This window comes from Vipera ursinii (assembly GCF_947247035.1).
Source record: "Vipera ursinii genome assembly, chromosome: 2".
Classification (NCBI taxonomy): Eukaryota; Metazoa; Chordata; class Lepidosauria; order Squamata; family Viperidae; genus Vipera; species Vipera ursinii.
The window spans coordinates 292,357,608-292,383,968 of record NC_139513.1 but is presented as its reverse complement, the minus strand read 5'-3'; the positions used below and the strand labels follow the sequence as shown (position 1 = coordinate 292,383,968).

At 46.5% G+C, this 26,361-nt stretch overlaps 2 protein-coding genes and 1 long non-coding RNA gene across 3 annotated transcripts in view; 2 read left to right on the top strand and 1 right to left on the bottom strand.

Annotated features, from left to right (window-relative positions):
* LOC310635708 overlaps positions 1-26,361 on the top strand; it is a 172,240-nt gene that overhangs the window by 53,623 nt on the left and 92,256 nt on the right. The window lies entirely within an intron of this gene.
* The window catches only part of LOC310635690 (uncharacterized protein), a 37,098-nt gene that overhangs the window by 2,568 nt on the left and 8,169 nt on the right, over positions 1-26,361 (bottom strand). The window lies entirely within an intron of this gene.
* Positions 7,428-18,321, top strand: LOC310635697 (ribonuclease inhibitor-like). The gene is made up of 4 exons (XM_083354922.1): positions 7,428-7,588; positions 12,819-12,989; positions 13,303-13,473; positions 17,807-18,321. The coding sequence occupies exons 2-4, from the start codon at positions 12,874-12,876 to the stop codon at positions 17,934-17,936; spliced, it is 417 nt and encodes a 138-aa protein (XP_083211048.1). The 5' UTR covers positions 7,428-7,588; positions 12,819-12,873; the 3' UTR covers positions 17,937-18,321.

The window sequence follows — 26,361 nt, the reverse complement described above, 5'->3', positions numbered from 1 at the left end:
AGTGAACTCATGAAGAATTTTAGTAAATCTTGATAAGAGATTAGAAAAGAATTTCAGCAAAGCATTTGATATAGTTCCACATAACAAGCTCATTAAAAAGTTGTACAGGCCAGGTTTTAGCCACTGTGTTTCAAGTCACTCTTTAATCAATGACTCGTCTCAACTACTCCATCACTGCCTTATTCGCCCTTAGGGGTTCCCCCTCCTCCTGGATGCAACCCGCCTCACCAATCTACCTCTTGATGAAGGGCCCAATTGTTGGGACCCTGAGAGATGGCTGGGCAGGGATAGGGGCCTTGGTTACGAACCTAATAAGAGGCCCCTGGTTAATTTTCTAGCTAAATTTTTTGTGGGGTTAGGGAGAGGGGAGGGTTTAGAGTTTCGGTCAGATACCGGAAGGTGTCCACCAACCGCTACTCAGGCCAGGCCTGAGATTGATCACGCTGAGAGGGAGCTTAGATTAGCTACCCTCGGGGCCCCGAAGCAGAGTTTGGGATTACCTATTCCAACAACGGTAGGGAATGGCAGTAGGTGTCCAAACAGAGGACCGCATCAACATCCGGGAGTGCGTCCCCGCTATCTTCAAGCGGTGTTGCACTCCGACCCTCTGGTTTCGGCCCGTGGTACCGGGAGCGAAGATAATCAACCACCTGAGCTCAGGCTTGTATATCTTAATGCCAGATCCATAGTCAATAAAGCTCCTCTCATCCGAGATTTGGTTGAGAGTGAACATGCGGATCTGGCCTGCATTACGGAAACCTGGTTAGGACCTGAGGGTGGTGTCCCTTTGGTAGATCTTTGCCCACCAGGTTTCCGGGTGCTACACAGGCCTCAGGCTCAGGGAAGAGGTGGGGGAGTGGTGGTAGCGGTGAGGGAGAACCTGTATCCGCGAGAGGCCACTGTGGTCCAAATAGCCAGGTGTGAGTCTCTCCTCCTTAGATGTGGCCCTAAGGCTCAGTTGGGCTTGCTGCTAGTGTACCTTTCACCTAGTCGCATAACAGCAGCCCTACCCGAGCTTCTTGTCATCCTCTCGGGACTGGTGGTTGAGTTCCCCAAAATTATGATCTTGGGTGACTTCAACTTACCATCCCTGGGGAGATCATCTGAGTTGGCTCGGGAGTTCATGGCTTCCATGACGGCCATGGACCTGACGCAGATAATCCAGGGCCCAACTCATGTAGGAGGTCACATGCTCAATTTGATTTTCCTATCTGGACAGTGGTTAGATGATCTGGGTGGGGGCTCTCCAATTGTTACGCCCCTGTCATGGACAGATCATCATCTCCTGCGGCTGACCTTCCGCTTTGCCACTCCCCGTCATGGGGTTACTGAACCAACAAAATGGTACCGCCCCAGGCGGCTAATGGACCCTGGGCGGTTCCAAACAGCGCTTGCCCCCCCACCTGCCTCCTTTGCTCATAGCTCGGCCAGTGCCATGGTGGAAGCCTGGGAAAAGGCAGCCACAATAGCACTCGACCGAGTTGTACCCATGCGGCCCCTGACCCGTTGCAGATCCCAGTGGGCTCCATGGTTTTCTACGGAGCTCCGGGAGATGAAACGGCACAGATGGGGCCTAGAGAGCTGTTGGAGATCCAGCCGATCCGAATCTGACCGATCGCGACTAAGGTCCTTTATGAGGTCTTATCTCGCGGCGCTAAGGAGGGCAAGGTCTAATTACTTTGCTGCCCTTATCACGTCCGCAGATAATCGCCCGACCGCCCTGTTTAGGGTGACCCGCTCCCTCCTTAATCTAGAGGTGAAGGAGGATCCCTTGCAGGGTCATGCTGAGGAATTTAGCCAACATCTGCTGGACAAAATCGCTCGGATCTGGACCAGTCTGGATTCCAACTGGGCAGAGTCTGACGATGAGAACATGGACAGTCTTGTTGATGTTATCTGGGAAGAGTTCGATCCTGTGACTCTGGACGAGGTAGAAAGGATCATGAGGAAGCTAAGCTCCACTACATCCTTATTGGACCCGTGCCCCTCCTGGCTGGTTTATGCGGCTCGGGATGGGACACGAGGCTGGATCCATGCAGTGGTAACTGTTTCATCTTTCAAAAGGGCAGTTTCCCCGCAGCCTTGAAGGAAGCGGTGGTGAGACCCCTCCTCAAAAAGCCTTCCCTGGACCCAGCTGTTTTAAACAACTTTCGCCCGGTCTCCAACCTTCGCTTTCTTGCGAAGGTTGTTGAGAGCGTAGTGGCGCATCAGCTTCCTCTGTTCCTTGAAGATACTGATTATCTAGAAGCGTACTAATCGGGTTTCAGGCCCGGACACAGCACGGAGACAGCATTGGTCGCTCTGATGAATGATCTCTGGTGGGCTCGGGACAGGGGTCATTCCTCTGTCCTGGTCCTATTAGACCTCTCTGCGGCTTTTGATACCATCGACCATGGTATCTTACTGCGGCGTCTCAGGAGATTGGGAGTGGGAGGCACTGTTCTTCAGTGGTTCTCCTACCTTCTGGAACGTTCACAGTGGGTGTTGGCGGGTGACCAGAGATCGACCCCGAGGCCTCTCATTTATGGAGTTCCTCAGGGGTCGGTCCTCTCACCTCTCCTGTTTAACATCTATATGAAGCCGCTAGGTGAGATCATCCGTGGTTTTGGAGTGGGTTATCATCAGTATGCTGATGACACCCAGCTTTTCATCTCGACCCCAAACCACATCAGTGATGCCCTCGACATGATGTCCCGTTGCCTGGAAGCGGTCCGGGAATGGATGGGGAGGAACAGGCTTCAACTCAACCCGGACAAGACTGAATGGCTGTACATACCGGCATGTCAGGATATTCAGATTATTCCATCTCTTAATATTGGGGGCGAGTTATTACCCCCCCCCCGTAGATAAGGCTCGCAATCTGGGTGTCCTCTTAGATTCACAGCTCTCCTTAGAAGATCATATAGGAGCTGTGACTAGAGGGGCCTTCGCCCAGGTTCGTCTGGTGCGCCAGCTGCGACCCTATCTGGACCTGGATGCCTTGCGTAGTCACCCATGCACTTGTGACCTCTCGTCTTGACTACTGCAACGCTCTTTACATGGGGCTGCCCTTGAGAACCACTCGGAAGCTTCAGCTGGTGCAGAGTGCAGCTGCACGAGTGCTTTTGGGGGTCTCCCGATACTCCCATATTACACCTCTGCTCCGTGAGCTGCACTGGCTTCCAGTTGCCTTCCGGGTGAAATTCAAGGTGCTAGTGATGACATACAAAGCCCTACATGGCATGGGTCCGGATTACCTACAGGAGCACCTACTGCCAGCGTCAACATCCCTCCGTCCTGTGCGCTCCCACAGAGAGGGCCTCCTCAGGGTGCCACCGGTCAGAGAATGTCGGCTGGTGACCCCCAGGGGGAAACCATTCTCGGTGGGTGCGCCAATCCTTTGGAACCGCTTACCAGCTCAAATCCGGATGGCCCCCGACCTTCGCTCCTTCCGGCGTGATCTAAAAACTTATCTATTCCAACAAGCCGGCCTGGCCTGATGGATTTGGGTTTTAAAATTTTCTCACTTTATTGCTTTATTGTATTCTTACTTTATTGCTCTGTACACCGCCCTGAGTCCTCCGGGAGAAGGGCGGTATATAAAACAAACAAATAAATAAATAAATAAATTGACCCAGAGATAAATCCCAGCGTGTGATTGTTAATGGACCAGGGACCAGTCACAAGTGATGTACCACAAGGCTCAGTCCTAGGTCCTGTTCGGTGTGTTTGTAAGTGATAAAACAGAAGGATTGCTAAGTAAGGTTTGCTTGTTTTTTGCTGAGGACACGAAGGTGTGTAGTAGAGTTGATGGGGTACTTATAACATGGGAAATGATTTGACGTTGCTGAAAAATTGGTCAGAAATGTGGAAATTGTAGTTCACGGTTTCTAAATGTAAGATCACACACTCGGGGAAAAACAAGCGCTGGGGGCACAGTGTTAGAATAATAGAAGAAAAAGATTTAGGAGCACTCATTGCAGATAACAGAATAACAGTTGGAATGGACCTTGGAGGTTGTCTAGTCCAACCCCGAGGAGACCTTAGACAATTCCGGACAAATGGCTGCCCAGTCTCTTCTTAAAAACCTCCAGTGATGGAGCACCCACAACTGGAGGGAAGCCTTTCCACCGGTTATTTGTTGTCACTGTCAGAAAAGTTTTCCATAATTCCAGGTTGCTTCTCTCCTTGATAAGTTTCCATCCTTTGCTTCTTGTCCTGCCTTCAGGTGCTTTGGAGAATAGGTTGACCCTTTCCTCTTCTCTGAAAAGGAAGACTGCTATTATGTCACCCCCTAGTCCTTCTTTTCATTAAACTAGACATTCCCAACTGCAGCAACAGTTCTTCCTATATTTCAGCCTCCACCTTCTGAATCAACTTTGTTGCTCTTTCCTGTACTCTTTCTGGAATCTCAACATCTTTTTTTACATCGTGGTGACCAACACTGGATGCACTATTCCAAGTGTGGCCTTACCAAGCCCTTATAAAATGGCATTAACGCTTCATGTGATCTTGATTCTATCCTTCTGGATGACTGCAAAATGAACAATCGGTGTGGCCAGGCAGCCATGAAGACAACCCAAATCCTGGGATGTATCGCTAAAAGAATCGCTAGCAAGAAAAGGGAGGTCCTAGGACTTTAGTCAGACCCCCACTTGGAGTACTGTGTCCAGTTCTGGAGACCTCACTTAAAAAGAGATTCATAAGATTGAGCGGCAAGTCCAGAGAGCAGCAACAAAAATGACACAAGGTCAAATAAAACACGAATATCGGCAGCCTGAAGCACAGAAGGGAGAAGGGGGTCATGATTGAAATCTTAAACTCCCAGGTGATTAAGGGGAGCGCATAAAAATAAATGTCATGCGTTGGAAGCCCATTCAGGGAAATTTTACACCTGGGGTCTGAATTAAGTCTCTTAAAAGAGTAAGGTTGTCGCAGCCAAGATTATTGCAGAAAACAATTGAAAAAGCATTCAGGCTACTTTCACTCCCTCCTCTGGAACTGAATGCCGGAATTTAATACCGGATAGTCCTTGACTTACGACCACAACTGAGTCCAAAATCCCATTGTTAAGCAAGACAGTTTTCCAGTGGCTTTTACCCCATTTTACTTTCTTCCCACAGTTAAGTCAATCACTGCAGTGTTCAGTTACTATCACGGTTACTAAATGAATCCGGCTTCCCTGTTGACTTTGCTTGTCAGAAGGTCGCAAAAGGGGATATAACATGACCCAGGTTGCGGCAGCTGTCATAAATACGAGCCAGTTGCCAAGCGGCTGAATTTTGATCGCGTGACCCTGGGGATGCTGCAACGGTCGTAAGTGTGAAAAGTCCTAAATATCTTCTTTTAGTACTGTTGTAACTTCAAACGGCCACTAAACAAACTGTTGTAAATCAAGGACTACCAATAGAGTAGAGCAGGGGTGTCAAACTCAATTTCATTGAGGGCCGCATCAGCATTGCGGTTGGCCTCAGGGGGCCGGGTGGGTGTGGCCAGGGTGGGCGTGGCCTACTGGGTGGGCGTGGCTAGAGTGCGTATGACCTACTGGGTGAGCATGGACAGCTATACATCGTTTGCATCAAGGGTGCCTATGGGGGCCTGGGCAGGAGTGGGACAGATCTGAGGGTCTCTGGCAGAAGGAGGGTCTCTGGGCCAGGGCCAAGGCAGTGGGGTCCGTTCCCTCACTGTTTCCAGGATGGCTTCGCGGGCCGCATGAAACCACTTCGCGGGCCGGATCCAGCCCCCGGGCCTTGTGTTTGACATGTCTGGAGTAGAGGGACGCGGTGGCTCAGTGGGTTAGGACGCTGAGTTTGTCTATCAGAAGGTCGGCAGTTTGGCGGGTCGAATCCCGAGTGCCGCGTAGCAGAGTGAGCGCCTGTTACTCGTCCCAGCTTCTGCCAACCTAGCAGTTCGAAAGCACGTAAAAATGCAAGTAGAAAAATAGGGACCACTCCGGTGGGAAGGTAACAGCGTTCTGTGCGCCTTTGGCATCTAGTCATGCCGGCCACATGACCACAGAGACGTCCTCGGACAAGCGCTGGCTCTTCGGCTTTGAAACGGAGATGAGCACCGGCCCCTAGAGTTGCAGGGGAACCTTTACCTTTACCAATAGAGCACCTGAAACTCCACATTAAGATGGCTCCTGGTTTGGTTTGCAAAAGAACATTAAGGCTTGGTCAACCTTACTGAGTTCTTTGATTCCATCTGAAGGCTCTTTCCTTTTCCTCATGTGTTGTGTTACGTTTTGTTGCCGGGACACTTCTGGTGAAACCAGCTAATGGAAAGTATCAGGGACAAGCAGAAGGGACCCCTGTGTTTCTTATCGTCCCATCAGCTCAGGACCCCCAAGGACCAACCAGGTTTTTGGCCAACTAGCCACAAACAGTGATTCAGCTCCTGGATAGATCTGTTGAAAACATCCACATTTCCCACGGGAAAGACTTCCATCCCGTCTGCACATTGATTAACGATTATATTTTGAGAACCTTTTTTTAAAAAAAAAATCTGCATCAGCTACGGTGGCCCACTGGACCGCCTGACAACGGAGGATCCATACAATAATTTAACCGTCAGTTACAAATGAAATGAGGGGTCCTTGGTGTTCTCTGAGCTTGGTTGCTTTCTTGGAGATGTTTCATGAGCCAACTAGGTAACATCATCAGTGCTAGAAGGGAGTGGGGTTTGCAGAGTAGAGGAGCAGGGAGGAGGAGGAGGAGAGAGAGAGAGAGAGAAGGGGAGAAGGAAGAGGGGGAAGACTGTGAGGATCCTTGGCGCTCTCTGAGTGTCAGGACCCACCCCAATCCACGTCTTAGGAAAACAAAAACTCTTGGAGTCAGTTCTAGTCCAAAAGGAATTTTTACTAGGACATGTTTGGTTGTGGAAATACAAGACAGGACCTGGTATTGTTTTACAGATTGAGACTTTATAAGGAGTTCCTGGTTCAACCCACCTTCCCTCAACCCCATTTGGTCAGCCCCCCCCCCCATCATTTACTTCGTGTCATCCCTTTCGTGGGAAAAAGGGATCTTCCGATCTTTTACGGTTATTGCCTTCTTCCTTTACAGATTCAAATGGAGACACAGGCCAGATGCCTCCTTCCCTAACCCTCCCCTTTGTTCCCCCAGTTCAAAAGGTTTCCCTTGGTCTTTGAAATAACCTAAGGCAGGCTGAATCCACATCCGCTCCTCCTTCCTCGGGAGATGGCAGAATCCAGGAGGGGGGGATAATGTTTTAAACATACATTTATGAATGTGATATAAATGGATTCAGACACTGAGCTTGGTTGTTGTTGTTTTTTGCATCTTTCATGACCCAACTAGATAGCATCATCAGTCTTAGAAGGAAGGGAGTTTGTGAGAAAGAGACGGAGACGACTGTGTAGTCCCAACTGCGCTCTGAGCTTGTTTTTTTCCCCTGCAGACATTTAACGACCCAACTACATAGCAGCATCAGTGCATCCGAAGGGTACTAATGATGTGACCGAGTTGGGTTATGAAACGTCCGCAATAAACCCACCAACCCAGAGAGCACCAACCGACTCCACAAGTCGGTTCCAAACTGGACAGCAACTTTTGCTCAACGTGTTACCCAAAACAAGGCTGAATCCCAGGTCTGTATAGTTTCGGGGAGATTTTTAGCATTCCACTCAAAGCGATTTCCTTCCGTCCCCCTTTTTTTCCTATGCCTTGTGCAAATCCAGGAATATAAATTGAGTTCAGACAATATCGGTTGTGCCAAGATGGCTCTTGATCAGGCACCTTGTTGGGGGTCAATTCTCCATTTGGGAGGCTCCGGAGTCTTGATGGCCCTTGCTAAGACTGGCTACTTTCTGGGTGTGCCTGGGGGGGGGGTCCCCCTAAAAATGAAGCAAGGTTTTAGCAGACCAAAAGTAGCACCTGCTCTTTCTGACTTCCTCAGGTCAGGCTGGATGGAGGCCATCAAGGTCAGGGGTCTTCAAACTTGGCCCTTTTATGACTTGTGGACTTCAACTCCCAGAATTCCTCAGCCAGCCTGGCTGAGGAAGTCTGGGAGTTGAAGTCCACAAGTCATAAAAAGGCTAAGTTTGAAGACCCCTGATCTGGGTGGTGGGGAAGCTTCTGAAACTAAACCAACTGGCCTTCTCCAACCTATTTGGTGGGTCTGTGGGGAGATGGCCACCACGTCCCCTTGGTGTCTCACAAGACTTCACAAGCAGCCATGCTTTTTCCAGATTTTGCAGACATGATACAGACACCTGAACATGTGTGCTGCATCAGCCAGACAACCGCAACAGGGCACATGCATCCTTCCTCATCCTACCTCTGGGCTGCTTCCTCTTAAGCTGCACCATTTTTGTCTTTAGTGGAAATCACACCCGATAGCAATATTCCTACAATGAGTTTGCCAAAATCCAAACAGGTGGCGCTTCCAGCGACGGGATGGAGAAATCTCTAAAGCGTGCCAAGTGAACCTCACGGTCCTCTTCCCCCGTGCAGAATAGCAGCTCCAGATCTTGGGGAGGAACGCAACGTTTTCAAGCGACTTCGCAATCGACCACGTGGCACTAATTAGTCACGAGACCCATGTGCAGGACACATAAATAGCTCAGAGGCATCCATGGCTGCTGCGTTGCTCCTGACCAATTTGCCAATCAGAGCTTTGGGTTCCTGAAAGGATTCCTCAGAGGAATATTACATAGAAGCCAAGCGTCCCTAATTTATTTCAGCCTGCTATACGGATAAATCAGCCAGCCAGCCCAGTCAATTAATTGCACCCATTTTACTCAATAATTGAGTCAATCTGTTTTCGTTTGCCTGCCCGTCACGCAAAATGACAAGACGACGTGCTCAGATGATGCCCTAGTGGGTTGCAGATAGTCCTGAGTAGACAATAAGTAATTGGCGGCTTTTTCTTTTTTTTTTTTTTTTTTATTGAAAAGTTTTAAAATACAGTTTTCCTTTAAAAAACCCCCCTTCCCCTACCCTCCTCCCCCCCTACCTCCCCCCTCCCCCTCCCCCCCCTAACTCCCCCCTTTCCCACCCTCCTTCCCCCCTCCTTCCCCCCCCTCCCCCCTACCCCCCCCTGACTTCCCAGAGCTAAATACAAGGTATATATCTAAAAAAAACAATCATAAACAATCATATACTAACAACTATAAACTCTAAAATCCATCACTCTCTAGCTTATATAAAATAAACCAATCCTTAATAATATTAAATATATATAGAAAACTAAGATAAAAAAAACTAGCGTCATTCATGTTAAAAAAGAAAAAAAAAACAGAAAACCTTCCTCCACTGTCTACATTCTTCCACAATTGTCTATTTACTAAACAAATTCTCATTTACACACCACAAACACCTATCCCTATTATCCTAATCACTCTCTAACCAAAATAGTCTATAATAGATAATTCTTACACAAATTAACCCACATTAGCCCATAAAGCTTTCTTCCATTTCCTCTGTAGTAAATTTAATCCATTAGTTCCACTGCTTAACTGTAAGTATTTAGTAAATTTAGTCCATTGTCCACTGCTTAGCTGTAAGTACATTATAGAAGTTCCATAGATTTCTGCAAGTCTTATTTTTTAATCTTCTTTGAACGTTTTAAAGCAGCACGCGTCACTCTCTGTTCTCTAGGGTCATCCAAAAGATTTATGGCTTGATCTCCTCCTACACCCTTCTCATCTGTTTGTCCATCTTCATCCTCTTGATATTCTCCTTCTCCAGATCCCTCTGCATCTTCCGAAAGTATTGATGGGATTACTTTTAAAACATTGTTGTAAAAATCACGCGCTTGCTTCACAGTAACCAAACAATACCTTTTGCCTTCATACGTCAAGCTCAAGCCAAGTGGAATCTCCCATCTGAACCTTATATCTCGTTGCTTAAGCTCTTGCACAAGAAATATAAAGTCCTTCCTTCTCTTTAAAATCTTTGGAGGAATTTCTTTTAAAACCAGAACTTCTTGATCAGCAATCACAACTTTAGTATCATAGGCAGCTTGTATAACTTCATCTCTAATTTCCCTTTTTAAAAAATAAACCACCACATCTCTAGGCAGCTTTCTCTGTTTAGCAATCCACGAGTTCACACGAAACACTTTGTCCATGCCTTGTTTTATTTCAGATGCTGGCTGATTCAATACCACCTCAAAAGCCTCTGAGACCAGCTGCTTTAGGTCTTCCTTAATATTCTCTTTTAAACCTCTAATTCTAACAGCAAACTGCATCTGGTAAAATTGAGCCAGACTCAGTTCGTTATCCATTTTGTCTTTTAACTCTTCAATTTCCAATACTTTTGCTTCTAATATAGCATTCTTTTGAGTCAAATCTTCCACTTTTTCCTCCAGATCTTCCACACATACAGCTACTTTATGCACTGAAGTCAAAATGTCTACCTTCATCTCTCTAAATTTCTGTTCCATCCTCTCTTCCATTCTCTCCTCCAATTTCTGCAATTTCTCCTCCATCTGTAGAAATTTAACACCCATTGATTCCAAAATTAACTGGGTATGCTTTTCAAGATCCTTCAATGTCAATACATCAGAAGAATGCAGCGCCTGCAATAATGAATGTTGTTGCACCGGAGAATTTCCTGCACTCCGGAAAGTTTTAGGAGGAGGTTTAGCCGCCATCTTTTACTTAAGTAATTGGCGGCTTTTTCGTTTTGCCACGTTCCTCCTGGGAGGTTATTGGACCTCGGCAGGGTTTTTTTGATAAATGGCTGAACACAAAACACTTTCCTAAAATTGCAGGCTAATTAAAACGGGAGCATCTCAGCCAAGCAGAATGTTCTGGAATCTACTTAACAAATTATTCCGCAGCTGGATGCAGTTTGATGGCAGTCAGTCTCCTTGGTTCTCCTTCGGAGGGTTTTTTGGGGGTGGGGGGGATGTCGATCCCCCAAATCTCACTATGTTTTTTCTTCTGGGTCCAGTTTGGAAAATCCCAAGTTACGGTTGCAGAGTCAGATCTGCCGGCTGAGATGCGTTTTGCAAACAGGAACTCCCAAAGCCTCAGAAACGGATAAAAGTTTAGCCATAATTTATCTGTTTCCTAACATTCTTCCTACAGATGCTTTTAACCTCTTAACAATTCACATGGCCGTAACTGAGTCCGTCCTTCTTGATACTGGTTGTCTTCTTCTTTTTTCCGGTCCAAAAACCTTTTCCAAAAAATGGATCTTCGCCACCTGTGTCTGAAGTAAAGGTGGTCCTCAACTTAGGACCACAACCGAGCCCCAAATTTCTGTTGCTAAGCCAGACAGATGTTAAGTGAATTTTGAACCCATTTTGCGAGCTTTCTTACCACCGTCGTTAAGTGAATCGCTGCAGTTGTTAAGTGAGCTACACCATTATTAGGTGAATCTGGCTTTCCCCACCCCACCCCCCAACCCCGGACTTTGCTTGTCAGGTCACAAAAGGAGGATCACGGGACCCCAAGGACACGGCAACCGTCATAAATATGAACCAGTTGCCAAAAGCATCTGAATTTTGATCACGTGATCATCGAGGATGCAACAAAGGTTGCAACTATGAAGAATGGTCATAAGTCACGTTTTTCAGCGTTGTTGTAACTTTGAATGGTCACTAAATGAACTGTTGTATGTTGAGAACTCTCTGTATTATACCACAAAAACCCTGTAAAAATATCTGGTGTAGTGTTGTTCAACTTTGTGCACTTGAAGATGGGTGGACTTCCAACTCCCAGAATTCTCCAGCCAGCATTCCTCAGCCAGCCAACTCCCAGAATTTCTTATGGCTGGCTGGGGAATTCTGGGAATCGAAGTTTACCCATCTTCAAATTAAGAAATATTGATCCGGTGGGTGATAAAGTATGATGTATGAGAGAATAAAAGAATAACTGAGTTGGAAGGGACTTTGAAGGTCTTCTAGTCCAACCCCCTGCTCAAACAGGAGACCCCGTACCATTTCAGACAAATGGCTGTCCACTCTCTCCTTAAAATCCTCCAGTGTTGGAGCACTCACAACTTCTGAAGGCAAGCTGCTCCACTGGTTGATTGTTCTCTCAGGAAATTTCTTCTTAATTCTGGGTTGCTTCTCTCCTTGATTAGTTTCCATCTGTTGCTTCTTGTCTTTTGGTGCTTTGGAGAATAGGGTGACCCCTCCTCTTCTTTGAAGGCAAGGCTACACTCAATCACAGGGCTGGAAGGGACCTTGGAGATCTTCTAGTCCAACCCCCTGCTCAGGCAGGAGACCCTACCATTTCAGATAAATGGTTGACCAATTTCTTTTTTAAAACCTCCATTGATTGAGCATGCACAACTTCTAGTGCTGTGGTGGCGAACCTATGGCACGCGTGCCACAGCTGGCACGCAGAGCCCTCTCTGTGGGCACGCATGCCATCGCCCTAGTCCTAGGCCTTCAGCTGGGTTTTATAAAACCTTTTCGCTTTAGACCTCTGCTGCCGTGTGCAAAAAAAAAAGGTTCAGTCAATCAATCAATCAATTTCAACTTCTTGCGGGAAAAAAAAGATCTCGCAAAGTTGGAATTGACTGAACTTTTTAGTCCCACCCAGTCTGCCATTACCACCACAGCCACGCCCATCCAATGGGCCACGCCCATCCAATGGGCCACGCCCACCCGGCACCTGACGATAACATAAATGGGCTTTGGGTTGCAGTTTGGGCACTCAGTCTCTAAAAGGTTTGCCATCACTGTTCTAGTGGTAAGTCATTCCGCTAGTTAACTGTTCTCACTGTTAGGAAGTTTATCCTTAGTTCTAACTATCTTCTCTCCTTGATTAGTTTCCATCTGTTGCTTCTAGTTCTGCCTGCAGATTGTGTGTCTACCAATTTCCTCCATAATTATGTTTATTTGCCTCCTGATTTCCACAGGTTGAACCACTGTGGCCTCTCCCCCACTTCCTGCAAAGACCTGACACCCATCGCAATGACCAACACAAGGCTGACCAGTCTGGACTTGGGTGAGAATCCCCTGGAGGAGGCAGGGGTCTCCTACTTGTGTGAATGGCTTCTTCAGCCCACCTGCCAACTTCAAAGTCTCAGGTGAGCAACCTGGGATGGTATAAAGCGGGGGTCTTCAAACATGACCCTTTTGTGACTTGTGGACTTCAACTCCCAGAATTCCTCAGCCAGGCTAAGCTTGTAAGCCGCCCTGAGTCTTTGGAGAAGGGCGGGATATAAATGGAATTAAAATAAATAAAAATAAATAAAATAAGAAAGGGCCAAGTTTGAAGACCCCTGGTACAAGGACTTGGGCAAAGGGTGGAGTAGACCTCCAGGATCCCTTCAAGCCCTAGGATTCTATGATTCTATAACCCCGGTACAAATCCCCCCCCCCATTCTCTGTCTCCTACAGGCTGTACTCCTGCAACCTCACGGCCGCCATCTGCCAGCTCCTTTCACAGGTCCTGGAATCCAGACATTCTCTTCTGGAGCTCAATCTGGGGGCGAACCCCCTGGGTGATGGGGGAGCAAAGCTGCTGTGCCAAGGGCTGAAGCACCCCTCTTCTGGGCTGCAGAGACTCATGTAAGTGGGGTGAGGGATTTCCTGATCTGAGCCCCTGGTTTTCCCCACAGCGTTTGGAGCCGGTTGGCAGCTGGGCACGGGGAGGCCAGTTTACACCCCACCCCCAATTTCTCCTTCAGCCACCACCAAGAGCAGCAGAGGGAGTAGGGAAGTGACCAGGACATTCTTCTCCCAGGAAATTTCTCAAGCTTGTTTCAGAAGGAAAAGGTTCATTCCAGAGCAGAAACGGAAATGAAAAGAAAAAAAAAGCATCCTGAATTTTAATTCTGAAAATGAAAAGAAATTTATTAGAAGATTAAAAGGTTGGGGGAAGATTTGCCTCCTGGTTGGATCCCCTGAGCAAATGGCAAAGTCACTGGCTGACTTTGGGCCAATCGCCAGGAGACAGTGAGTCCCACCTTATCCATGTTGAAGGAAAAGTCTTCAACGTGGTTCAGTCCAAGCCGGGAATAAACAACATGGCGACTGCTTTAGAAAGAAGGTTGCAGTTTATTGAAGAGGAGAGCCAGACAGGAAGATGGCTCTGGCAGAAAAGAGAAAAAGGGGTGAGCACATGTAGGGAGTGGGTTTTTATACCCTCTGGAGCCTTTTGTTTGGAGTTGTTTCCTGTTCCTGTTTTGAGGCTTTGCATTTCCTGTGTCATGTATTTTGACCTGTGTCCCTTTGGCCTCTGTGAGTTGATCCTATTATGTCCTGTCTTAGAGTTTGGGTGGGGTATGTAGATTTTAGGTGTCTTTGTCTTCTTAATCTTCTAGCTCCAACCTTCCTGAATGGCTTACACCTGCATTTCTACAGAGCTGGTTTCTGCTTGGGGGAGGGAGACTTGAGGCTATTAAGAAAAAAACTGGGCATTCTTTTCTGCCTCTTTAAGATCCTTTGAGGAAATATATTTTTCTGCCCTTTTAATATTTCCTTCTCCGAGGGGGGGGGGCTGACTTCCCACACCCATGAAAGCCGGTTGGGTGATTTTGGGCCAATCAGCAGGAGATTGAGACTTCTAGCCCACCTTAAGCATGACAGGCAGCTGGGTAACTTTAGACCAGTCACCAGGAGATGGCGAGTTCTAGTCCTGCCTTGGGCACAAGAGCCAGCTGGATGACTTTGGGAAAATAGGAGGAGGAAGGTATGTTGCATATGCTCACTGCCTTATTTGTAAAATTAATAAAGGTGAGAAGCAAAACTAAATAACTATTTTTAATCAAACTTATATGCTGCCCATCTCACTGTCCAAGATGACTCTGGGCAGCTTACAATATTTGCATCCTGCACACGCCCTCTGGCAATGCCTTCATCCTTGGTCCTTCGCTGCTGTCTCAACTAGACTTATAATAACCATCCTACAGAGCATGTAGCTGGTTGTGTGAATGTCACAGTTGTGCTTCTTGGAGACCTTTGCATGAGTTGGAAGTAGGAAAACACCCAAACAGGCACCCTTGCCCTCAGATATCACCAGCAATTCCCTTCTTTCTGTTTACAGTGGGGAAAGTGGCAAAAAAAACAATCATGCGATCACGGTGTGTTTGGTAACCAGCCATAAATACAAGCTGATTGCCAAAGCACTCAGCAGAATAACAATGTTGGAAGGGACCTTGGAGGTCTTCTACTCCAACCCACTGCTCAAGCAGGAGATCTTATACCATTCCAGACAAATGACTGTCCAGTCTCTTCTTGAAAGCTTCGAGTGATGGAGCACCCACAACTTCTGAAGGCAAGCCCTTCCACTGATTAATTCATAACAGACTTGGAAGGGACCTTGGAGGTCTTCTAGTCCAACCCCTGTTCAGGCAGGAAACTCTATACCAGGGGTGTCAAACTGCCAGCCCGCGGGCCGGTTTCATCATACAGAAACCGTGCCCACCCCACTGTCAGCAATGGAAAAAAGATCACGATACGTCACGACACATTGTGTGATGTGGCTAGTCTGACACCCCTGCTCTATACCATTTCAGACAAGTGGCTTGTCAAGGTAATTATAATTTAGCAGCTGACCAGCAGAAGTGTTATATAGAGAATGAGTCAGCAGAGTATTTGGGGGTAGTATCCCTTTAAGAGACTGTGTCTGAGGAGAATTGCAGTTGGAATCTTGAACAGTTTGTATATAACAGGAGTTAGGCCACCTTGGCTCTTTTATGACTCATGGACTTCAACTCCCAGAATTCCTGAGCCAGCATGGCTCAGCTTGGAAACCTTTCCCTTTCCCCTCAGCATAGCTGGCTCAGGAATTCTGGGAGTTGAAGTCCATGTGTCATAAAAAAGCCAAGGTTGTCCACCCCTGGATAACTATCTTGTATTCTGTTTGCTCCCTGAATATTGTTGTTTCATGTTATATATTACACCACAATTCTTTGAACAAACCACTGTCAGATATTTGTGCTCCCGTGTTATCACAAGAAGAAAATGAGAAAAAGGCTGTGATAATTTACATTTTAAGCAACATGGTTATCCAATCTCTTCTTGAAAACCTCCAGTGATGGAGCAACCACAACTTCTGGTGGCAAGCCATTCCACTGGTTAATTGTTCTGTCAGGATATTTCTCTTTAGTTCCAGGCTGCTTCTCTCCTTGATAAGTTTCCATCCGTTGCTCCTTGTCCTGCCTTCAGGTGCTTTGGAGAATAGCTTGACTAAGATCACAATCTGGGTTTCTGGAATGGCTGGAACTCTGAGGGCCACTCCTAACCACCATCCATTCAGCGCCATCCTAACTTGGGTCCGTCGCTGAACAAATGTTTGTAGGTTGAGAACCAGAACAGGCAGTCCACGACTTATGACAACAAAATTTCTGTTGCTAAGTGAGACATTTGTTAAGTGAATTTTGCCTGATTTTACGACTTCTCTTGCATTATTTGTTAAGCAAATCACGGCAGTTGTTAAGTTAGGAACATGGTGGTTAAGCGAATCTTGCTTCCCCATGGACTTTGCTTGTCAAAAGGTCACAAAAGGGGATCACATGACCCCAGACATTGCAATTGTCCTAAGTATGAACCGGTTGCCAAGCATCCGTATTTTGTTCACGTGACCATGGGGATGTTGCAATGGTCTTAAGTGTGAAAAAAAGGTCCTAAGTCACTGTTTTCAGTGCCATTGTAACTTTGAACGGTCACTAAATGAGCTGTTGTAAGTCAAGGACTATCTGTAGCGAGGAAGGCTTTTCTGATCTCCCAAGCATGATGGGGTCACAGGTGTCCTTGTCTTCTATTGCAGTTTACACTCCTGTGTCATGACAGCCCTTGCCTGTGAAAACCTGGCCTCTGTTTTGGAGACTAGCCAGACCCTCTTGGAGCTGAACCTGGGTGATAACAGCCTGGGAGATAAAGGAATTAGGCAGCTGTGCCAGAAGTTGATACAAAGGCGCTGCAAGCTTCAAAAGTTGATGTAAGTGTACAGTTTGTCCAGGGACCTGGGAAAATAGTTTGACACACACACACACCCTCGTCTTTGTAGCGGCCCCTCAAATATTGGAATATTGCTATCCATAAGATAAATAATAAATAATTTTAAAAAATAATAGAGCTGGAAGGGGCTCCCAAGGTCCCTTCCAACTCTGTTATCATTGGGAATGGTACATTTAGCTTGTCTTTCTTTTATTTTCTTTTTTTGAGTGGATCTTGGTCAACGATCAAAATAAAGTCCTTTGAGCTTTGAGTGGGAACAGAGGTGACATCCTTGCCATCTTAAGTTGACTCTCATCTTCCAGCCCAGATTTGTTGAATTTTCCAGTCTGCCAAAAGATGCTATGAAAAATAAAGATGATTTAATCGCTGCATAATGTTTTGTCAGGAGGTCTCCCAACCACCTGGCCGGTGGGCAACACCCATATCAGCTTCCAAAACAAGGCCATGTGGCTCATGAATTTACGCCAGAATTTGCTCAAAAGGCTGACCTCTTTCGACATATCTCTCAGCAGAATACATAAGATAACCTTTATTGTCATTTTTTTTACTGTGGGCATAACGGCACACATAAAAAATGAAATTTAGTTGCCCGCTCTCAAAGTCAAACACATACATGACACACACCTAAACCATACTATATACAACATATGTATAGACCTACACCCCTACATATACAGAACAATAAAATATTAAATACTGTCCATCTTGAATATATAACGGAAGGAGAAAGCTTAAAAGTTCACAAGGTTAATGCTGTACGGAATGAAACTATGGCTGAATCTGGATGTTCTGCTACGGATACCACAAAGTCTCCTCCTAGAAGGTAACAAGGAAAACAGGTCGCGAAGAGGATGAGTACTATCCCAGAGATTTGCAAGCCAATTGGTGTTCTTGAGAGTGTCCCAATTCTGATGCTTTGCTTTGTTTCTCCTCCTTCCAGACTTACCATGAAATCGTTAAACCAAAACACGAAGTGGAAATTGAAGGCAGTTTGTGAGAAGAATCCTGGCTTAGTTCTGACTTCCTACTATCCTCCGGATTTTCCCCGCTTCCCAGGTGATGAAGAGTAAAGGTGGAGTTCACACCTGCTTTCCTTGGGCCCCTCAAGGATTGGAAGGTTGGTGCGATGGGTAGTAGATCTGGAAACCTTCAAAGGCCAGCTCAGCTCAGCTCAGCTTTTGCATTACCTGTTGCATCGCAGTCATACATCTGATTCACATGCCTGGCTATGAGGCTTATGGTAGCCCTCTGGACTTAGAGCAAGTGGGACTTGGCCATGTCGAAGATCTTTTCAACTGGGATCCCCTTCAGGGATCCATCCCTTCCATAATCCCCAACTAGCATGTCAGAAGAATATCCTGCTCCGGTTTGAGCCAGTATTTGCATAAGAATGACACCGGAGTCACTGCTTGAAGAAGAAGTAGTATATTCAACAAAGATGACTGGAGGCCTAAAGTTAAAACATATGAAGAAAAAGTTGTGGGAATTGGGTATGCCTAGTTTAATGAAAAGAAGGACCTGCAGCAACATGATAGCAGTATTCCAGTGTTTGAGAGGTTGCCACAAACATGAGGGGTTCAACCTATTCCCCAACACACCAGAAGGCAACACAAAACCAAGGGATGGAAACCAATCAAGGAGAGATTCAACCTAGAACTAAAGAGGAATTTCTTGACAGTGAGAACAATTAATCAGTGGAACGACTTGCCTCCAGAAGTTCTGGTTACTCCACCACTGGAGGTTTTCAAGAAAAGATTGGGCAGCCATTTGTCCTGAATAGTATAGGGCAGTGATGGCGAACCTTTTAGAGACCGAGTGCCCAAACTGCAACCCAAAACCCACTTATTTATTGCAAAATGCCAACACGGCAATTTAATCTGAATACTGAGGTTTTCGTTTATAAAAAAACAACTCATACATTAACATCTTTTGTCTTAAAAGAAAAAACACAATAACAAAGCTTTTGATTCAAACAACTTTTTACTGAAAGGTAAAAGTTTGCCTTTGGCATGCTTTTGAACAATTAATGTGATTTTTGCTGTTGTATGCATGCTGATAATTTGTCTAACCTTGGCTTATACTTTGTAAGTTTGAGAGCAACACGTGCAGCACTCAGGTCATTTGTTAATCTGTTTCTGGTGTCAGATTTGATATAATTCAAAGCTAAAAGCAGTGTGCTTGCTCCAGAGGCTTGTTTTGGCTAGGAAGGGGCTTGAGAAATGGCTTTTTCCTGCAAAAACTTAGCCAAAGAGCGAGGTGCGCATGCTCACAGAGAGGGCTCCGAGTGCCGCCTCTGGCAACCGTGCCATAGGTTCGCCACCACTGGTATAGGGTTTCCTGCTTGAGTAGGGGATTGGACTAGAAGACCCCCAAGGTCCTTTCCAATTCTGTTGTTCTGTTTTTCAAGAGCATAGAAACAGCCCTTGGAGTAGCTACAATTTTGGATATACAGGCTGGTAATACTTATAAGAAAGATGATCCTTTGTGAGGTGTGCGCGAATATGCCCTTTGTAATGTTTAATTTGGTGGACATGCAGTTCCAGTAGGGATGGCCTTATCTTATTTTGCTGAGTGTGTAGATCTTTTCTTTGGCAGGTGTCTATGTGCTGATTCTGGAATGCCACATCTATATGCTCAGGGAAGTTTGTATTATAAGGGATTTTCCCTGTTTGCTATTATTTGCTTGATTTAATCAACTTCAGCCTGGCTGTCAATTATCGGCTAAAACTAGTTGAAGAGTATTTGCAACCTTATATTGTCTTTGCAATTTAGTTTCTGAGGAGACAGTATTCTCTGAGCTTGGTTGTTTTCTTGCAGATGTTTCACAACCCAGACTAGGACTACTAGGACTGATGATGTTAACTAGTTGGGTCCTGAAATGTCTGCAAGAAAACAACCCATTTCAGAGTACCAAAGACCCCACATTCCTCCTCCTCCTATTCCTCCTCCTCCCTTCTAGCACTGATTATGTTACCTAGTTGGGTCCTGAAATGTCTGCAAGAAAACAACCAAGCTTGGAGAGCACCAAGGACTCTGAGCTACAAATATTCTCCTTTATTAATATACTGTCTTCTGGCTACAGGCACGTATATGATTAACGAAGTTCACAGGGAGTGCATGAATAAAATTACTTAAATTGTAAAATTATTTCAACAAGCATAAAGAGCTTCAGGGGGGAATGACCAGCATTTTGAACTGGACTGGGATGTTGACCAGCAACCAAATTGGTCCTACTCATGACTTGCAGGATTGTTCTGGACCCAGTTGTGGTCATAAATCGAGGACTTAGCCAGCAGTAAAAAAAAATGACCCCTCCTCTTTGAGGAGCACATGAGTGACCAGTCTGTGGTGCTTCATCCCTCAAGGCTTTCAAGAAGAGAGTGGACAGCCAGTTGCCCAGAATGGTATAAGGTCTTCTGCTTGAGCAGGGGATTGGACTACAGCAGTAGTGTCAAGACTGATTCGCCCTTTTACCCTCGCTTATAGCTTTACAGTGGGATGGGATGCAGAACTGGGAGGAGTGGTTTCTAGGCAACCGAGGCTTCTGAGAGCCAAGGTCACTAATGCAGGTGCTCAGCAGGGAAGTGGACTGTTTCCATAATAAGAACAAATGTTACTATTGGACAATATGAACACCTGGTGGGTGGGGATGAGGGAATTTATTGTTTAGCTAAGCAAGCCTTTGAGCTGGAAAATCAAGAGCTGGTTTTGCTTCTTCTGCGCCAATGTAAAATTTCAGTAAAGTATTAGACTCTTGGTAAAATCATGTCTGAGGAGTTTCTTTTTCTGGAAATGCCAACTGGACAGTTGACAAGCGGTCCCCAACCTTTGCGGCTTGGTGGCACGGCTAGGGGTGGGGGAGACAGGAACCAGGCCATACGAGCAATGGGCCGATGCTTGTGCACAGCTCAACTTGACTTCAAGTGTGCGCTAGCCTGCTGTTTGCATGAGTTGAGCTGCATGCGCATGTGCATGCCAGCCCACTGCTCACATGGCTCAGTTCCGAATAAGCCGCAGCCTGGGCCGTGGCCTGGGTGTTGGGAGCCTCTGGACTAGAGGAAGTTCAAAGCCCCTTCCAACTCTGTTGTTCAGTGGAAAGGCTTGCCTTCAGAAGTTAGTGGGTGCTCCATCCCTGGAGGTTTTTAAGAAAAGATTGGAAAGCCATTTAGTAGGAATAGTTTGAGTTCTTCTGCTTGAGCAGGAGGTTAGACTAGAAGACCTCCAAGGTCCCTTCCAGCTCTGTTTTTCTGTTAATTAATCAGTGGAAAGCTTGCCTCCAGACATTCTGGATGCTCCATCCCTGGAGTCTTTCAAAAAGAAACTACACAGCTATTTGTCCAGAATGATAGGGTCTCCTGCCTGAGCAGAAGGTTAGAGGACCTCCAAGGTCCCTCCAAGGTGCCTTCCAACCTTATTCTTTGTTCTTTCAGGCACTGCAGACCCTAAACACAACACTGCCAAAAATAAAGGTTTATTGGTGAAAAGGTACTGCAGAATAGAGCCAATTTACTTAACGGTCTCCAATTTTTGTCCCTGCACCCCACCATATTTCCCAGTTCTCCTGGTTTTGGAAAGTTCCTGGCTTTTCTTCCAGAAGCAGAGCTTTCCTTTTATGATGTTCCTGCAGAGATGGAGCTTCCCCTGCAGGATGCTGGTGAGGGTGGAGCTCTGCTTGTCCACAGACGTGGATGATGCTGATCTCCCTCCCTTTCCCCTTGTGCCTTCCCTTTTGTCTCTCTTTGGGCCTCTTCCTTCCTCTTCCTTCTGTCTGGGGCTCTGCGTCCAAATGAACAGCCCCTGTTGCAACTTCAATTTCTTTTCTAGGATGTTACCCAACATGGTCATCTTTTCGCTATCCGAAGACTTCTGTTCTTGAGGTCTCTTGTTGGCTCCTTGCCTAGGAACCTCCAAAGTCTGGCTGAGCTTCGGGTCAAAGGCCAGCCTTCTGATGACAAGACATTCTTGGTGTGTTTCCTTGGAAGACCAGCTTACCTTCACTTGTTTCTTCTTCCCAGCTTTTGGGGGCCTTCCAGGTGAACAGCTGATAGGCCTCATCCCTCTAGGGAGAGGACGTTGGACCCCACTCGCCTGCCCCACAGCTCCTGCTTGCATGAGGTCTACTGGAATCTGCCTTTTCTGCCAGATGACCACATCCTTACCCTCTGAGATTTCACCTGGTTTTTGGACACCATGATCTTTAGGTGATCCCACAACTACTTCTGCTACTCCGCTGCAAAGCTGATCACTGATGATGACTCCTGCTTCTTCTGAGAGGGCCACCAAGGAAGGGGCAGAGTCCTCAGCTAAAGGGGGTTGTCTCACTACTGAGGAATTAGCCCATGTCCAGCTGCCCATCTCTTCTCTGAAGGACTCTTCTGCTCCCTTGTTCTGATCTTCCCACTTCACTTCCAGCCTTCTTCCTTGATCCCAGTCATCTATCCTCATGTCTTTACATTCTGTGCTGCCTTGGGACAGGGTCTTTAGGGACAAAAGGCTCTGCTCCTTAGCGATGGAAAAGGTGACTCTCTCCATCCTCCCCTCTTCCTCACTATCTGCCTTCAGGGTCAAGCTACAACTTTCATGATGGACCTGAAGTTCAACATCTGTCCTTACAAAGTCTTGATTTTGATGGGGGCCCTTTCTACTCTCCTTGGGAGATTGAACATCTTGGTCTTCTGTGGTCTTCTTCTTTCCTCTAGAGGATGAAGGATGTTTCAGGTAGAGGAATCTCTCGCAGTCGGAGAACCAATGGTCCAGCAGTTGGGTTCTAAAAAATGTTTGGCACCTGGCTGCTTCTTCCAGAGAATGGTCAAGGAACTCTCTCCATGTAAGCCTACTTCCTCTCCTTTGTAGCCTACTGCTCTGTGTTGCATGATGCCCCCTCCTAATTTGCCTGTAACATCTGGCTACAACATCCTCGTAGCAGGAATTGGGAACATGAATATGGTGTGGGGAAAAATATGAGACCTGTTGAGAAATAGGAGCATGATATGGTTGAACATGTGCCTCCCACGGCCTGTAATACATCTTGACAGCTTCTGGCTCTTGGAGAGAAGAATGACTCATGTTGTCTCCTGAGGACCCTTCCAACTCTTCCATGTTATCTCCTAAGGACTCTTCCAACTCTTTCATGTTGTCTCCTGAGGACCAAGGAGAATCCTGGGCTTCGTTGTCTTCTGCTAGTAGAGAGGAATCACCTACTACAGCTTCCCCTCCCTTCCATAAGACTTCCTTCTTTTTCTTCTTTTTCTCTGGCCATTTTGGTTGTCTATCAGACTTTGATGAGGAGATTGAGGCTGATGAATGACAGGAAAGACACCTCTTACGAGACTTTTTCAGTTCCCTTCTAGGAACTGAAGGTTTCAGAGGAGGAGTCAGCCCTTCTAGAGTGCCTCTCTCTTTGGCTGTCCTCTGAAAACCAACTTTGCTTTGCCGGGCAACCATCTTTGCCTTAAAGCCTGGAAGAGGCATCTTGTTCTTCACCCTTGGTGTGGTCCTTCCACTTCCAAACTTCACTTTTCGGAAGCTGGCTATATTTTCAACACTGGGCATGTAATTCCTGGTGGTGTATGCAGAAGGAGAGGAAGGTGGCAGGATTTGAGGATCTTCTGTCCCCTTAGAAATCCTTGAAGTCTGCACAGAGGTGGATATGGGTGGATATGGCAAGAGAGGCTGGGATCCAGTCATCTCAAAGCAAGAAGGAGATCTGGGTGGCAAGAACAACCTCAGAGATCGCTGAACCCTTTCTGGAAGACCCCATCTGTGCTCTGATGTACGATGTCTCAGATGGGCCTCCAAGCGTTCTTTCATCTCAATGCTGAGGAAAACAAGGTCTTGACTAAGGATCTGCACATCTATTTTTTCCCTTCTTGGTTTCCTAGATGTGATTTTCCCAGTAGTCCTCTCTGATTGAAGAAGATATGGGGCAAAGACATGGAGAGATCTAACCACCATCGATGGTAAGCCCCATGCATGCTGGATTTTCTTTCGTTGGATATGGAATTCCAGGAGGTCCCTTTCCTCAATGGGGAGGAAAGAGAGCACTATTTTGGGACATAAGAACCTTGTTGCTTCAGTAGTCCCCCCTGTCTTAACCTGTAATGCTTTGGGAGGTATCTTCATCGCCCCCAAATGGTGCTTTGCCTTTTGCAATGGCACTGAAATTCGGGGAGCAGATGATGTGTCTTGAAATGGTCTATACCTGCAAGGCCAGTGAGGCTGTGCTGGAACCTGGGAAGAGGGGAGAGAAGGCAGGAATGGATGAAATGAATGTTGAATCCGTTTTGGAATCTCCCACTTATGCTTTATGACCATGGTCCTCACACTGGTCTCCAGATGTTCCTGTGTATTTGTGTTGAGGAACCAAAGCTGCTGGGCCTTCATTTCCAAATCTGCCTTGTCTCTTGGACTCCTCTGAGTTCTCTTTCTGGTGTGCTTCTGTAGGCCAAGTGGAAAAGGAGCAAAGATGCACAGAGATTTCAAGATAGCAGATGGCAGTCCCCAAGCGTGCTGGATCTTCTTGTGGGTGACATGAAACTCCAAAAGATCCCAGGACGTATGGATGTAGAAAAGCAGCCTCACCTCCGGGGATCTGATGGCAGCCACTGGAAAGCTGGAACTAGTTCTTGCATCTGGTTTCCTCTGGTGGATGTTCTTCATAGGCTTCATGGTGGCTTCTTTCCAGGATAAAGTCCACCATGGTGATCCTTTTCTTCTGGAATGGGAAGCATGAGCTCCCTCTTTCAGTGGGAATCTCAAATGACGTTCACAGTGGGGTTTTTCATCAGAGACCTGTGGAGGAGGAACCATTGCTCTCAACGAATCTTGGATCAGTTGAGGAAGGCCCCATTTATGTTCCCTGATCCAACTCCTCACATGGGACTCCAGGTGATCTTTTGCATCTTGACTAAAAAAATGCAAACAATGGGGAGGGACCAGTACTTTACTCAGAGACGATGGCACTTGTACCCCCCTGTGTGTTTTTCTTCCATCTCCCAATCTCTGTAGACCTGGACCTCTGAAGGACCTCTTCTGAGGCTCAGGTGGGACTGGTGCAAAAGCCTGTAGAGATTTGTGTACAAGAGCAGGTAATCCCCACTCATGCTGGATCCTCTTGTATTGTACATGTAATCCCATAAATTCCAGGTCTTCCTGTTTAAGGGACATCGGGGTGGTCTCTTCATCAAGTGCCATCTTTTCTCTCCCAGACCTTGAGATTTTTCCTGGGGATCTTTCTCCTAGAAGATCACCTTTGGGGAGAGCCCTCTTGACTGTGGTTACATGATGTATGTCTTCTGCTTTGTTCCATGGCTTTGAGGCAGTCTGGAAGAGTTGGTTGTAGGCATGCCATGGGGTTTCGGCTTGACCCTGGTCGCCCTCAACCTGGGAACGAGAAGCAGGGGGCAGAAACATTTTCAGTGACTCCTGGACACGCTTGGGAAGACCCCATCGATGGACTGCAGTTCGGTTCTTCATGTGAGCCTCCAGTAGTTTCTGCGTCACAAGATCCAAGAAAAACAAGCTGTTGGTTATTTTAATTGTCACTTTTAATACACCCCACGAAGCGGTGATGGCAATGCCAAGTCCCTCCAGGAGCCGTTCTGGTTCTAAAGGGAGTGCAGCAAAGGCCTGAAGAGATTTTTGAACCATGGATGGTAATCCCCATTCATGCTGTAACTTCTTGCGCCGAACGTGCATCTCCAGAAGGTCCAAAATCTCTGTTTGGACAAAACATGGACCTGTCCTTGAGAATCTCAGTTCTTTTGTTCTGGAATCCATTGCATTGGCTGTTTGACTCTCCTGGCCAACATTCTTCACCAGAGTCCACCTCCTGAGCTTGGACATCTCTAGTGGTGGGCTTCCTACAATAACATTGCCAAACATCTTGTTTAAGGATTTAGTGTAGATACTGGGAAGACCCCAAAGATGCATTAATTGTTTGCATTTAATGTTCAAGTTCATCTTTTCCACAATGTCCTGTTCCAGAAAATACAAGCAAGATGGCCTGGGTTTGATTTCTGAGGACACAAGGGAACATTTAGGAAGAAAAGCATGTTCGATGGGGCCAGAAAACTTCTTATATCTTATTAACTGGAACTTAATCTCCAGAGATTTTTTCTTGAGGTGAGTCTCCAGAGTATATCTAAGCAGATCTTCTAGACATCCCGTGTTATTTGGGAGGAGAATGTTGGTTTCTTCCCACCTTCCACTCTCCACCTGAGTTTCTCCAAATGTGGCTTGAGGTTTCTCCTCTGGAAGTAGTGAGTGAAAAAACTTTACAAACTGATGGACTTTCTGAGGGATGCCCCACTTTTGCTGTAACTTTAGCCGTTGAATGTGGAGCTCCAGGTTTTGTTTGACTTTCTCAGAAAGGAAATGCAACTCTAGATGAAGCAAGGAAATCTGAGTCACCGCCTTTGGAAGATCGCGATGCCACTTGGGTGGTTCTCCAATTAAGCTTCTAAGGGATCTCTGGACCAGGGTAGAATATCCCCA

What these genes read in the sequence shown, in the direction of transcription:
- LOC310635697 (XM_083354922.1), top strand. Translation starts at nt 12,874, where the DNA reads ATGACCAACACAAGGCTGACCAGTCTGGACTTGGGTGAGAATCCCCTG. An exon ending in TGCCAACTTCAAAGTCTCAG is followed by an intron (nt 12,990 to 13,302) that starts GTGAGCAACCTG and finishes TGTCTCCTACAG; the next exon opens with GCTGTACTCCTGCAACCTCA. An exon ending in TCTGGGCTGCAGAGACTCAT is followed by an intron (nt 13,474 to 17,806) that starts GTAAGTGGGGTG and finishes TCCTCCTTCCAG; the next exon opens with ACTTACCATGAAATCGTTAA.